The following is a 15360-nucleotide window of genomic DNA, read 5'->3' on the forward strand; positions in this document are numbered from 1 at the left end:
GATAGGCTTGGGTTGTTTTCTCTGGAGCAGGGCAGACTGAGGGGGGTGACCTGATCGAGGAGCATGGATAGGGGGCAGCTGATCCCCTTAGTTGAAGGGTCAGTTACGAGGGGACATGGGTTCAAGGTGAGGGGTGGGAGGAAACCAGAGGGTGGTGAGGGTCTGGAATGCGCTGCCCGGGAGGGTGGCGGAGGTGGGATGCCTCACATCCCTTACAACGAACCTGGATGAGCACTTGGCATGTCCTAACATTCAGGACTATGCACCAAGGGCTGGCGAGTGGGAGTTCAGATATTTCTAATGTGTCGGTGCAGACTCGATGGACCTCCCTCTGCGCTGTACAGTTCCGTGATTCTAGACGAATGTGAGATTGCTCTCGCTGGTGTACGGCTTCCTGGCTGCACTGGGTGGTGATGGTTCCACCGTGCATGCACGCGCGCGGTAGTGGGGGGTGTTCCACCCTCTTGCGTGTACGCACAGGCCGAGGCTTCATTCCTGTTTTGGGGGGGGGTGGGTGGTGGAGTTGGGCAGCTTGCTCTTCACCTTCCTGTCTCCAAGGCCTGACGTCCTGAAACAAACCAGGCTGTCGGTGGCTGAAGATTCCTGGTACACAAATCCTTTCTCAGAATTCCTGTGAACCAGAAGCTGTTTAAGGACTGTGTCCAGATGTGTGCGGTTTAGAGAAATGTTGCTCCTTGAGGCGAGTGCACGTACAGGACAACAGCCAGGGTCCGCATCGGTCGACCTCCCTTCTTCAAAGATACCGCAAAGTTCAATGTTTATTTGTTAGTGTCTCAGGCAGGCTTACATTAACGCTGCAGTGAAGTTACTGTGAAAATCCCCTAGCCGCCACACTCTGGTGCCTGTTCGGGTTACACTGAGGGAGAATTTAGCACGGCCGATCCACCCTAACCTTCCGGACCGTGGGAGGAAATCGGAGCACCCGGAGGAAACCCACGCAGACACGGGGAGGGGGAGAACGTGCAGACTCCGCACAAGACAGGTGACCCAAGCCAGGAATCGAACCCGGGTCCTTTCTCAAGCTCAGGGAATGTGGAACTCGGAGTACAGAGATTCCAATCTGCCCTGGAATGCTGGATTTGTGTCCCAGAGATTAGCAAGTCGCGAAGGATTATTGTGCGGGAGAAGTCTGAACACAGAAGTGAATCCTCAAGGGGCAGTTTGCCTCCAACTGGCCCTTCTGCGAGGTGGACAGGGTGGAGTGGAGGGTTAACTCTCTCCTTTTATTGCCCTGTGTTGCAGTCATAGAATCCCCACAGTGCAGACGGAGCCCATTGAGTCTGCACCAACTCTCCAACGCAGCATCCCACCCGGACCCTATCCTCGTAACCTCACATATCTACCATGCCAACCTACAAATCTGTGGACACTAAGGAGCAATTAGCATGGCCAGTCCACCTAATCTGTACATGTTTGGACTGTGGGAGGAAACCGGAGCACCCGGAGGAAACCCACGCAGGCACAAGGAGAGCGGCAGACTCGACACAGACAGTGACCCAAGCCAGGAATCGAACCCGGGTCCCTGGTGCTGTGAGGCAGTAGCGCTAATCGCCGTGCCACGCACAGAGATGTCGTTTTGAATGGATCAGGCATTCCAGCTAAAGGCTAGCCCTGTTTGGAACCTGGCTACAAGTTTCTCCATTTACAATGAACCGTCAGGTTCAGATTTCACGCGATCGGTGAAGTTGATTCTCCGGAAGGTTCCAAAGCACCGTCCGAGAAATCAGGAACTCTTAAACAGCCTCCAGTGTTCCTCTGCCATGTCACTGACTCTGGCCAGTGGGGAAGTGTTGACATTAATGAGCTGGTGTGAGCCAAGGATATTGCAGTGATTACGCATTAGGAGCAACAGAGCGTTTACAAAACAAGTCAAGTGTTCTGTATGTGTGGCTGGTCACTGCTCCTGTGCCCTTTACCCCCATTGAGGCCAATATCCCAGCGCCACTCCACAGCCAGGGATTGCTGCAGAGGCCACACCTGGAGTATTGTGTGCAGTTTCGGTCTCCTTATCTGAGGAAGGTCGTCCTTGCTATAGAGGGAGTACAGCGAAGGTTTACCAGGCTGATTCCTGAGATGGCAGGTCTGTCATACGAGGAGAGACTAAGTCAGTTAGGATTATACTCTCTGGAGTTTAGAAGACTGAGAGGGGATCTCATAGAAACTTATAAAATTCTAACAGGGTAGATTCACTCCCACAGAAAGTAGTTGAGGCTAAAACATTGTGTGATTTCAGGAAGAAGTTAGATATTGCTCTTGGGGCTAAAGGGGTTGAGGGATATGGGGGGGGGAAGGGGGGGTATCAGGATATTGAATTCAATGATCAGCCATGATCAGAATGAATGGGAGAGCAGGCTCGAAGGGTCGAATGGCCTCCTGCTTCGAGTTTTGATGTTAACACCTCAGCAAGTCATCTGATTGTAGAAGAGAAAGCTACAGGGGAGGTTTAATAGTGTCGGGAGGGTGGGTAACCGGAGACGCAAGTTGAAGGGAATTGGGAAAGGAACCAGAAGGGGAGATGAGAATGTTTTTTTTTGTTGAGTTGTGGCCTGGAAGGGCGGGGGAAGCAGATTCAGTAGGAACTTTCAAAAGAGGGAATTGGGACAATCTGGAGAAACTGCAGGACTTGGTGGGGGGGAGGTGGCGGCCAGGAGGGCAGTGGAGTGGCGGCTATTAATTGGAATCCATTTTGCAAAAAACAAGAACAGGAACGAAGGGCCAATTGGCCTCCTCGTGTGATTCTGTAGCTGAATGGAGCAAGGAGGTGTTGCTCAGTGTGGCCGTTTAGCTGGTCTCCCGACAGGAATCCTTCATTGCCTGTCCATTCGAGCTGCCATGGGCCTGTCTATTCTGCCCGCTCTAACTCTCCCAGTTATCGGAATGTATCCAGCTGCTTCGGAAATAAATCCTCAAGGATTGTTTTAACTCGAGACTTGTTTCTCAAGTCCCTCCCCTCCGCCTGGCCACTGGGCCCCTCTGCTGAGAGTTACAGTCAGTTTGCAGTTTTGAATTGGAGGTGACTGTGGGGGGAGTGAGGTAGACAGATGGGAATTGGCTTGGATATCTGTCCCTCACCCTGACTTCAGGAATGTCCCCGAGATGGGCAGGAGGCTAGAAGCCTTTTCCTTCCCTGCTCTCTCCTGCCCTGGAATATGGAGGGGTGGTGCTGACCTTGGAAAGGGTCCAGAGAAGGTTCATGAAAATGATCCCTTGGAATGAAGACCTTGTCGTGTGAGGAACAGTTGAGGACTCTGGGTCTGTACTCGTTGGAGTTTTGAAGGATGAGGGGGATCTTAGTGCAACTTACAGGCTACCTGGATAGAGTGGGCATGGAGAAGATGCTTCTACTAGTAGGAAAAACTAGAACCAGAGACCACAACCTCAGGCTAAAGGGACAAGCCCCAAACAGAGATGAGGAGGAATTTCTTCAGCCAGAGAGTGGGGAATCTGTGGGACTCTTTGCCACAGAAGGCTGTGGAGGCCGGGTCATTGAGGTCAAATTCCTTTCGGACAGAGGCTGGTTCTCGATTGGTAAGGGGATCAGGGGGTTATGGAGTTGAGAAACTTACCTGCCACGATCGAATGGCGGAGCAGACTCGATGGGCCGAGTGGTCTCATCCTGTTCCCACACCTGATGGAGAAGCAGGAGGGAAGCTGGGATTGAAAGGAGATCGTGTTAACGGGGATACTGCAGGCGCTGTAGGCTTGGTTTCTGCTCTATAAACCGGTGTGCGGTAACTGTAAACTGGTCACAGCAGCTGAAGGTGTTTGACTGTTCCTGAGCTTTGCTTGTGATCCCAATCCCAACTCCTGCTCTATCCCCTGTCTGGCGTCAGACACGACAATCCTCGGACTGCCTTGTAGTAATTCTGAATGGCACAGACACAGAGTGGGGTGGGGGGGGTGGGGGACACACACACACACACACAGGGGGAGAGACTGCCGCTCTCGTTAACAGGGCGGGCAGCTTGCAGTAGCTCACTAAAGCTGCCGTCACAACACCCAGTGGGGAATCGGGATGATTTAAAGGAGTAGAGAACAAACCATTTCACCTCTCCCGTCTTACAGTGAGGAGAAGCAAGCGGAGGATGCGGAGGACGAGGCAAAGGAAGAGAAGCAAGGCCGGAGATGAAGGGGCGCAGCAGACGGATCAGGTGTGTTACTGCACAGCGGTGTGTGATCGGATTGTAAGCGTGGAGTGAGCGAGCGAGCTCTGCACGCAGCCTGCCTGACGGAATTAACAGGCAGGAAACGGCCATAACCAAACCCCCCCCCCTTAACCAATCCTCCTCCGCGGCCGTGTAATATCCACCAAGCAGACAGAAGATATGATCGGTGCAGCTTGTGGGCCGGAGGGCCTGTTTGTGCTGTAGTTTTTCTATGTTCTAGAAAATCCCAGGGCAGTGAGCGAGAATCTGTACGTAGAATTCTAACTGTGCCGGAGAGCGATTCCGCACTCAGTTGCTGGAAAACTCCTCTCTTCTCCCGCACCCCGTGTGACAGCAGTCGGATTGCTTTTGATACAGATCCTTGCCTCTGTATCTGGTCCGTTCTCTGCCTCAGTGCACAATCCCGCAGATAGTTCCCACCACTGCCTCCCTCTGCCAGGACCCCCCACCCCCCCGCAACCGCCCGCTGCACTGTCCAGCCAGTCAGTGCTTTTGAGAGGTGAGCTCTCGGGGGGGGTCTGTGAGCGCCAGCGGACCCTGGGTAAAGGGGGTATCTGTGTCGCAGCTACGTGTATTGTGGAGCTTGCTCCTGTCAGCCCCGTTTAATGGCTGGGGCTGGGGGGGATGCTGGTGTATGATGTATAGCACAGTCCTGATGGGCGTAGGGCCTGTACCGCGCGTGTACGCGTGCTTTGATTTGTGTATTTCCATCCGCAGCCGAACGAGACAGATTCCCAGGTGGAGAGTGAGGAAGAAAGAGGATGAAGCAGGAATGTGGGAGGAAACCTTTAAAACGCACACAGACTCCAAACCCAATGGTAATACTTTCACTGCGAGGCGGGGAGGGACAACAGCCAAGTGTGGCTGGGGGTGGGGGGCTGCGGGATGGGGAGATGCAGTGAGGGGGGGGTGTTTGGGGGTGGGGTGGGGCTGCAGGGCAGAGTGTGGCTGGGGCGGGTGGTGGCTGTGGGATGGGGAGATGCAGGGCAGGGGTTCTGTTTGGGGGGGTGGGGCGGGGCTGCAGGGCAGAGGGTGGTTGGGGGTGCTGGGGCGTTACAGGGCAGGGGGGCACGTTTGGGGGCAAGGTGGGTGCTCGGACTTGGGGGGTGCATGGTGGGGGTGAGGGCTGTGTGGTGGAGGTGGGCAGTGCAGGGCAGGGTGGGGCTGCGGAGCAGGGGAGGGCTGTGCAGGGTGGGGGGGTGTGTTGGGTGAGAGCTGCGTGGTGGGGGTGGGCACTGCGGGATAAATTGGGGGGAGTGGCTACGGAGCGGGATGTATGCAGGGTGGGGTGAGGGGTGCACACTGCAGGGGAGGGTGGGGGCTGCAGAGCGGAGGGGGGTATGCAGGGTGGGGGGCGTGTACTTGGGTTGAGAGCTACATGATGAGGATGGACACTGCGGGGGGGGGGGGGTGATTTGGGGGGGTGGGCTGCGGAGCAGGGTGGGGTGAGGGCTGCGTGGTGGGGGTGGGCACTGTGGGGCAAATATGGGCTGCAGAGAGGAGGGGGGGGTGTGTTGTGGGGTGAGGACTGTGTCATGGGGGTGGGCACTGCAGGGCAGGGTGGGGGTTTTGGAGTGGAGGGGGGGTTATTGGGTGAGAGCTGCGTCGTGGGGGTGGGCACGGGGTGGGGGGTGCTTTGTGATTACCCTCTGGGTGCAGTAAGGCGTTATTTTGAGTTTGTACTCAAGGACACAAAGTGTAAGCCATTCGGCCCCTCAGTCATGGCGGTTTACAGCATGGAAACAGGCCCTTCAGCCCAACTTGTCCATGCTGCCCCTTTTAACCCCCTAAGCCACTTCCAATTGCCTGCTTTGGCCCATGTCCCTCTATACCCATCTTACCCACATAACTTCCTAAACGCTTTTTAAAAGACAAAATTGTACCTGCCTTTACTACTACCTCTGGCAACTTGTTCCAGACACTCACCACCCTCTGCGTGGAAAAATTGCTCCTCTGGACACTTTTGTATCTCTCCCCTCTCACCTTAACCTGTGTTCCTCTAGTTTTAGACCTTTGGGAAAAAGATGATGACTGTCTAGCTGAGCTATTTTATCGACCTCTGTGTGATCCCTCGAGCCTGCTTTACCATTCGATATGATCATGGCTGCCTGATTGTGGGTCTGGACTCCACTTTTGTGTCTGTCTCTCTATTCCCCCTCCCGGCCTGGTCTGACTCAGCCCTGACCGTGTTCTATGAGCCAGCCTCCCCTGCTCTCCAGGGAGAAAGTTCCACAGACTGATAACCCTCCAGGGAAAAACTTCTCGCTCTGCCTGTTAATTTGGAGTAGCCTGCTACATGGTGTGGAGGGGATAGTCTCAGCAGTGCGATGGAGGGGGGAACCTCCGGCCCTCTTGAGGGAGGGGGTGGAAGGAGTGTCTGTTCTAACCTGCCAGTCTGTCCCTGCAGGTCCATCCTCAGTCGGTCTGGACTTCTCTCTCCCCGGCTTCGAGCACGTGTATGGGATTCCCGAACATGCCGATAACCTGAAACTCAAAACTACGGAGTAAGTACTGGAGACTGAGGAAACTCGAGCTATTACATAAGAAATAGGAGCAGGAGTCGGCCATCTAGCCCTTCGAGCCTGCCCCGCCATTCAATAAGATCATGGCTGATCTGATGGTGGATCAGTTCCACTTTCCCGCTTTCTTCCCATAACCCTTAATTCTCTTGTCTATCAGAACCTATCTACCCGTGACTTAAATATATTTAGCGAGGCAGCCTCCACCACTTCAATGGGCAGAGAATTCCAGAGATTCACCACCCTTTGAGTGAAGAAGTTCCTCCTCAACTTTGATCTAAACTGGTGACCCCACCCACCACCACCACCACCACCACCACCACCACCTTATTTTGAGGCTGTGCCCTCTAGTTCTGGTTTCCTTTCTAAGCAAGAAGAATCTCTCTATCTCTACCCTATCTAGCCCCTCTATTATCTTGTAAGTCTCTATAAGATCCCCCCTCAGCCTTCTAAACTCTAACGAGTACAGACCTAATCTGTTCAATCTCTCCTCATAGGCTAGCCCTCCAGTATCAACCTAGTGAACTTCTCTGCACTCCCTCCAAGGCCAAAACTGCACACAGTACTCAGTTGCGGCCTCACCAGTGCCCATAGCAGTTGCAGCAAGGACCTCCCTACTTTTATATTCTACCCCCCTCGCTATAATGGCCAACATTTACTAATCAGCGACCAGCAGTGAGTGAGCCTTGTTAACTGCTTTCTGAATAGTAGAAAATAGGGGCAGGAGTGAGCCAATCCAGCCCCTTGAGCATGTACTGCCATTCAGTATGATTGTGGCTGATTCTCTATCTCAATGCCATATCCCCGCATTCTCCCCATACCCCCGACACCTTTCCTGCCTAGAAATCTATCTGTTTCCTCCTCAAGTATACTCAGTGACTTCACAGCCTGGGAGAGAGATTCCACAGGTTCACCACCCTCTGAATGAAAAAGTTCCTCCTCATCTCTGTCCTAAATGGCACCCCCCCCCCCCCCCCACCCCCATATCCTGAGACTGAGAGCTCCTATTCTAGAACCCCCCCCCCCCCGCCCCAAAATCAGAGGACACAGCATCCTGCATCCAGTCTGTCCAGCCCTGTCGGAATATCATAGGATCTCTACAGAAAGAGGCCATTCGGCGCATCAAACCTGCACCGGCCACAGTTCCAATTTAACAGGCCTCGGCTGGACCACACCTGGAGTATGGTGTGCAGGCTTGGTCTCCATCTCATATACTTGCCGTAGAGGGAGCGCAGCCAATGTTCACCAGACTGATAGGTGGGATGGCAGGGTCCTCAGTGAGGAGAGATTGGGTTGACTGGGCCTGTATTCACTGGAACTGAGGGGAATGAGAGGAGATCTCACTGTAATGGGGTGGCTGAGTGGTCGAGGTGATGGATTGCTAATCCATTGTGCTCTGCAAGCACGGGTTCGAATCCCACCCTTGCTGATGATGCACACCGATGATGTGACCAGCAGTGTGCCTCAGGGATCAGTGCTGGGTCCACTGTTATTTGTCATTAATATAAATGATTTGGATGCGAATATAGGAGGCATGGTTAGTAAGTTTTGCAGATGACATCAAGATTAGCGGCGGGTAGATAGTGGAGAAAGTTATCTCCGATTGCAATGGAATCTTGATCAATTGGGCCAGTGGGCTGACGAATGGCAGATGGAGTTTAATTTAGATAAATGCGAGGTGATGCATTTTGGTCGATTGAACCAGGGCAGAACTTACTCAGTTAATGGTAGGGTGTTGGGGAGAATTACAGAACAAAGAGATCTAGGGATACATGTTCATAGCTCCTTGAAAGTGGAGTCACAGGTGGACAGAGTGGTGAAGAAGGCATTCGGCGCGCTTGGTTTCATCGGTCAGAACATTGAATACAGGAGTTGGGACGTCTTGTTGAAGTTGTGCAAGACTTTGGTAAGGCCACACTTGGAATACTGTGTACAGTTCTGGTCACATTATAGAAAGGATATTATTAAAAACTAGAAAGAGTGCAGAAGAGATTTACTAGGATGCTGCTGGGACTTGATGGATTGAGTCGTGAGGAGAAGCTGGATAGACTGGGACTTTTTTCTCTGGAGTGTAGGAGGCTGAGGGGTGATCTTATAGAGGTCTATAAAATAATGAGGGACGCAGATCAGCTAGATAGTCAATATCTTTTCCCAAAGGTAGGGGAGCCTAAAACTAGAGTGCATAGGTTAAGGTGAGAGGGGAGAGATACAGAAGGGTCCAGAGGGGCAATTTTTTTCACACAGAGGGTGGTGAGTGTCTGAAACGAGCTGCCAGAGGTAGTAGTAGAGGCAGGTACAATTTTATCTTTTAAAAAGCATTTAGATAGTTACATGGGTACGATGGGTATAGAGGGATATGGGCCAAATGTGGGCAATTGGGATTAGCTTAGGGATTTTTTAAGAAAAAGGCAGCATGGACAAGTTGGGCTGAAGGGCCTGTTTCCATGCTGTAAACCTCTATGACTTGCTGTGCTTCCTTTATTAGGGCAGCATCGTGGTACAGTGGTTAGCACTGCTGCCTCACAGTGCCAGGGATCTGGGTTCAATTCTGGCCTCGGGTCACTGTTTGTGTGAAGTCTGCATGTTCTCCCCGTGTCTGCGCGGGTTTCCTCCGGCTGCTCCGGTCTCCTCCCACAGTCTGAAAGATGTGCAGGTTAGGTGGATTGGCTGCCCCAGGTGGGTTTCGTAAAAGGAAGCTCTGTCCCTTTCCCTTTCTCGCTGACCTGTGAAGCCATTCTAATTAAGGTTTAAAGTTTGTTTATTAGTGTCATAAGCAGGCTTACATTAACAGCGCAGTGAAGTTACTGTGAAAGTCCCCTTGTCAGGGAGGTACACAGAGGGAGTTGGTGGGTGCTAGTTCTCGGAGTTGCAGCGAACGGTTGATGTTTCAGATTCTGTGCGTGCAGTACGTTGTAATCCTGTGCCTCCTTTTTGTTTTCTCAGTGGCGGAGACCCGTACCGCCTGTACAACCTCGACGTCTTCCAGTACGAGATCTATAACCCCATGGCTCTGTACGGGGCTGTGCCCCTCCTGCTGGCACACAACATCCGCAGGACGCTGGGAATCTTCTGGCTTAATGCGGCTGAGACGTGGGTGGACATCACCTCCAACACGGCGGGCAAGGTGGGTCACCTTCCTGGAGTGGGCTGGGGTAGGGTGTTTCCCCCCCCCCCCCCACAGGGAGCAGGTCAGGTGGGTCAGCTTCCTGGGGCGAGCCGGGTTAGGGTCACCCTTCCCCCGGGGAGTGAGCCAGATGGGTCACCTCCTGGGGAGTGGGCTGAGGTGGGGCGTCTTGTTATGATCTGGTTAGGGACCAGTAAATTTTTGTCTGAAAATAGTTTGAAGGCACAGTGGTTAACACTGCTCCCTCACAGCGCCGGGGACCCGGGTTCAGTTGCAGCCTCGGGTCACTGTCTGTGTGGAGTCTGCATGTTATCCCCATGTCTGCATGGGTTTCCTCCTGCAAGACGTGCTGGTAGGTACATTGGCCATGCTAAATTCTCCCTCAGTGTACCCAAGTGTGGCAACTAGGGGAATTTCACAGTAACTTCATTGCAGTGTTAATATAAGGCTTACTTGTGACACGAATAAATAAACTTCAAAACTTTGCTAATCCCCTGACGCTCGGGCAATTTAGCACAGCCAATCCACCTAACCTGCACGTCTTTTGGACTGTGGGAGGAAACCCACGCAGACATGGGGAGAGTGTGCAGACTCCACACAGACAGTGACCGAAGCCAGGAATTGAACCCGGGTCCCTGGCGCTGTGAGGCAGCAGTGTTAACCCACTGTCCTACCGTGCTGCCCCCAGTGCTGTACAGGTACGCTCAGACCTGTGAACTTTGAGTGAAGGGGTGGGGTGTGGGCAGAATTCCCAGGGCTGAGATTGGGACACAGCCGGGCGTGCGTGGTGTTTAGTCATTCCGGGCTAACGGCGTTCGAACCCTTTACAGACTTTATTCGGGAAGATGCTGGACTACGTGCAGGGGGCGAATGAGATTCCGCAGACCGACGTCCGCTGGATTTCCGAGAGTGGAATCATCGATGTTTTCCTGCTCCTGGGACCGTCCCCGTTTGACGTCTTCAAGCAGTACGCCTCGCTCACAGGTATGTCAGCTGGGAGGGAGGGTGCTGCTCACCCTGTGTTCCATATGGAGCAGGGAGAGTGGAGAATCGGGAATGCTGAGGGTACCACGCTGGAACTCTGCATCCGGGACTGACACAGCAACAGGGGAGGAGGCCATTCAGCCCCTCTAGCCTGTTCTCTCACCCTTTGTGTGAGGAAGTGCTCCCTCTAGTCTTTGATTAAATAGCCCCAGGAGTGTCCCCACCTCCTGTATCCGGTGTGGATACAGTTAATGCCAGTGTATTTCTGAGACCTCTGGAATGAGAGAGCATACAGTCCATTCAGCCCACTGTGATCAGAGACCTATCCAATCAGCCCTGCAAATGTCTCCTTTTCCAGTATCTTCCCCCCTGCCCCCCTTTTTGAAAGATCCTATTGAATCTGCTTCCACCCTCTCCTGAGGCCTCGACACCTTTCCTAAAGTGTGGGGAGCCTGGATTTGGGCTCAGTCCCCCAGCTGGGGTCCAACCCAGTGTTTAGTTAGATTCATTCAGATTTCCTTGCACGATGCCTTTATTTATAACGCACGGGGTGCAGAAATTATTTTTTTTAAAACGACCACCTTCACCTGTCCTGCCAGCTTGCGGTTAGTGTAGGTCCAGTCTCGGGGTCTCCCAGTTCCTGCCCCGCCTTCTGAATTTACGTGTGCAGCCAGAAGCTGGGTCCGAGTGGAAGGAGTGTGACTGGCTTTGCTGGGCTAGTACAGGCAGGAGAGGCCGAATGGCTGCCTGGCTTGCTGGGTGGTCCTGTGAGATGCAGTCTGGGCGGGTGGTGGATGGGTTGTAATTGTGAGGTCTGCTGATTGCTATTACTCTCTCTCTGCCTCCTCCCTGCTCTTACTCTCTCTGCTTTGTCCTCACTTTTACTCTCTAATCTTCCTCGCTCTTACTATCTCCCTCTTTTCTCTCTCTGCCTCTTCCTCGCTCTTACTTACTCTCTCTCTCTTGGCCTCCTCCTCGTTCTTACGCACTCTACCTATCTCTCTCTTTCCTCCTCGCTCTCTCTCTGCCCTTCCTCTTGTTCTTTCTCTCTCTCTTTCTCTCTGCCTCCTCACCTCCCCGCCCAGGCACGCAGGCTCTGCCCCCTCTCTTTGCCATTGGCTATCACCAGTGCCGCTGGAATTATAACGATGAGGAGGATGTCCGGAGTGTGGACGCCGGCTTCGATGAGCACGATATCCCGTACGACGTTATCTGGCTGGACATCGAGCACACGGATGGGAAACGGTACTTCACCTGGGACCAGAACAAGTTCCCCAACCCCAAGGACATGCTGCAAAACCTGGCTTCCAAGAAACGCAAGGTAATGGGACAGAGACGGGAGCTGGGGACTAGCTGCAAATCTTTTCCTTTGGAAAGCTTCCCAAGGTCATACAGTGCACAAGGGGCCCATTGAGTCTGCACTGACGAGCGAGAAACATCTGAACTCCCACCTAATGGGGCGGGCATGGCGGTTAGCACCGTTAACTCACGGCACCAGGTTCGATTCCAGCCTCGGGTCACTGTGTATACGAAGTCTGCACCTTCTCCCTGTGTCTGCTTGGGTTTCCCCTGGGTGCTCCAGTGTATTCCCGCACTCCAAAGATGATTTGATTTATTATTGTCGCATGCATTAGCATACAGTGAAAAGTATTGTTTCTTGCACGCTATACAGACAAAGCATACCGTTCATAGAGAAGGAAAGGAGCGGGTGCAGAATGTAGTGTCACAGTCGTAACTAGGGTGTAGAGAAAGATCAATTTAATGCAAGGTAGGTGCATTCAAAAGTCTGACAGCAGCAGGGAAGAAGCTGTTCTTGAGTCGGTTGGTACGTGACCTCAGACTTTTGGATCTTTTTCCTGATGGAAGAAGGTGGAAGAGAGAATGTCCGGGGTGTGTGGGGTCCTTGATTATGCCGGCTGCTTTTCCCGAGGCAGCGGGAAGTTTAGACAGAGTCAATGGATGGGAGGCTGGTTTGCATGTTGGACTAAGCTATGTACTCTCAGTGTACCCGAATAGGTGCTGGAATGTGGCAACTAGGGGATTTTCACAGTAATTTCATTGCAGTGTTAATGTAAGCCTACTTGTGACACTAATAAATAAATTTTAATCCCGTTTACCAGCACTTGGTCCATAGCCCTGAATGTTTTGGCGTGTCAAGTGCTCATCCAGGTACTTTGTAAAGGATGTGAGGCATCCCGCCTCCACCACCCTCCCAGGCAGCGCATTGCAGACCCTCACCACCCTCTGGGTAAAAAAAAATGTTTTCCTCTCATCCCACCCTAAATCCACCCCCCCCTCTTCATTTTTAACCTGTGTCCCCCTCGTGACTGACTTTTCAACTAAGGGGGATCAGCTGCCCCGTGTCCGTGCCCCTCATAATCTTGAACACCTCGATCAGGTCACCCCTCAGTCTTCTCTGCTCCAGAAAAAACAACCCAAGCCTATCCAACCTCTCTTCATAACCTAAACACTCCATCCCAGGCAGCATCCTGGTGAATCTCCTCTGCACCCCCCTCCAGTACAATCACACCCTTCCTCTAATGTGGCGACCAGAACTGCACACAGTGCTCCAGCTGTGGTCTCACCAAAGTTCGGTACAACTCCATCGTGATCTTCCCTGCTCCTGTAATCTATGCCTCGATTGACGAAGGCAAGTGTCCCTTATGCCTTTGTCACCATCCTACTAACATGCTGTTCTGAATAAGAGGGGACCCAGCATGGATCCCTGTGCTACGCCACTGGATACTGGCTTCCAGTCACTAAAGCAGCCTTCTGTCACCACCCTCTGTCTCCTACAACTGAGCTACTTTATCACGTTACCCTGTATCACGTGTGCTTCTTTACAAGTCTCCCATGTAGGACCTTGTGGGACATGTGGCTTTCCTCTGGGTGCTCTGGTTTTCCCTCCCACAGTCCGAAGGTGTGCAGGCTAGGTGCATTCGCCTTGCTAAATTGCCCCTTGTGTCCCTGGATGCGTAGGTTAGAGAGATTAGTGGGGTGAATCTGGGGATAGGGCCTGGGTGGGATTCCGGTCAGTACAGGCTCGATGGGCTGAATGGCTTCCTTCTGCACTGGAGGGATTCTACATTTTAAAAAAAAAAGGCTTTGCTGAAATGCATATAAACTACATCGACAGCACTACCCTCATCTACCCTCTCTGGTCGCCTCCTCAAAAGAATGCAGTCAAATTTGTGAGGCATGACCCCTCTCTAACGAAGCCATGCTGACTCTCCCTGATCGAGCTTTATCTCTCCAAGTGGAGACAGATGGAAGTCTTTGGAAGTCTCCCCAGTAGTTGGGACTCACTAGTCTGTAGTTCTGTCTCTATAAACCACGTTAACGAGCGGAGCGGCATTCCCTGTCTGTAGGTTGCTAACTCCATTTCATTTCCTGCAGATGGTCAGTATAGTCGACCCCCACATCAAGATTGACAGCGCTTACAAGATTCACACCACCATCCAGTCTCACAACTTCTACACCAAGACCAAGGATGGCAGTGATTATGAAGGCTGGTGTTGGCCAGGTAACTGTTCCGAATAACCATTTCTCTCGCTTTGTTCACCCTTCTCCCAGAATTCAGCCGTCAGGGATCGGTGTCTCAACAGAGATTACAGCCTACGTTTATATAGCGCCTTTAATGCAGGGGCAGGCGATGGCCTAGTGATATTATCGCTAGACTATTAATCCAGAAACTCAGCCGATGTTCTGGGGGACCCAGGTTCGAACCCCACCACGGCAGAGTTTGAATTCAATAAAAAATATCTGGAATTAAGAATCTACTGACGGCCAATTGTGGGAAAAACCCATCCGGTTCCCTTTAGGGAAGGAAATCTGCCGTCCTTACCCTGGTCTGGCCTACATGTGACTCCAAAGACACAGCAATGTGGTTGCCACGGGTAACTAGGGGTGGGCGATAGATGCTGGCCAGCCAGCGATGCCCATGTCCCACAGATAAATAAAAAATGTGGCCCGTCCTCCAGCTTCAGGCAGGTTTTGACACTGGAATGTGAGCAGACGCACAGCCGGGAACCAGTATAAAGGAGAAGGGGGGATTCGTGGAGTGAGTTCCAGAAACCCAGCAGAGCTGAGACTGGAGGGGGTGCATTGGAGGCGTGTGGTTTAAAGTACGAGGGGCAAGGTTTAGAGGAGATGTACGAGGCAGATTTTTTACACAGAGGGTGGTGGGTGCCTGGAACTCGCTGCCGGGGGAGGGAGTGGAAGCGGACACGATAGTGAGTTTTAAGGGGCGTCTGGACAAATCCATGAATAGGATGGGAATAGAGGGATACGGTCCCCGGAAGGGTAGGGGGTTTTAGTTCAGTCGGGGCAGCATGGTCGGTGCAGGAGGGGCCGAAGGGCCTGTTCCTGTGCTGGAATTTCCTTTGTTCTTTGTGTGGCGAATAGGAGTGTCGTAGGGTTGGAGAAGGTTGCAGAGACCAGGCGGGGGACGGGGTGTGGGACGGAGGTTGCAGAGACGGGGGTGGGGAGTGGGACGGAGGTTGCAGAGACGGGGGTGGGGAGTGGGGCGGAGGTTGCAGAGACGGGG

The 15360-nt window shown here is 52.8% G+C and overlaps 1 protein-coding gene across 1 annotated transcript in view; it reads left to right on the top strand.

The window, feature by feature from the left end:
• The window catches only part of LOC145339507 (neutral alpha-glucosidase AB-like), a 44944-nt gene that overhangs the window by 17461 nt on the left and 12123 nt on the right, over positions 1-15360 (top strand). The window contains 9 exon segments of the mRNA XM_080183985.1: positions 4087-4138; positions 4140-4172; positions 4905-4940; positions 4942-5005; positions 6595-6691; positions 9650-9830; positions 10661-10814; positions 11900-12135; positions 14211-14337. Of these exon segments, the coding sequence (XP_080040111.1) occupies positions 4087-4138; positions 4140-4172; positions 4905-4940; positions 4942-5005; positions 6595-6691; positions 9650-9830; positions 10661-10814; positions 11900-12135; positions 14211-14337 (980 nt within the window).

This window comes from Carcharhinus amblyrhynchos, unplaced genomic scaffold, assembly GCF_965287045.1.
Source record: "Carcharhinus amblyrhynchos unplaced genomic scaffold, sCarAmb.v2.hapA scaffold_509, whole genome shotgun sequence".
In the NCBI taxonomy this organism is placed as follows: Eukaryota; Metazoa; Chordata; class Chondrichthyes; order Carcharhiniformes; family Carcharhinidae; genus Carcharhinus; species Carcharhinus amblyrhynchos.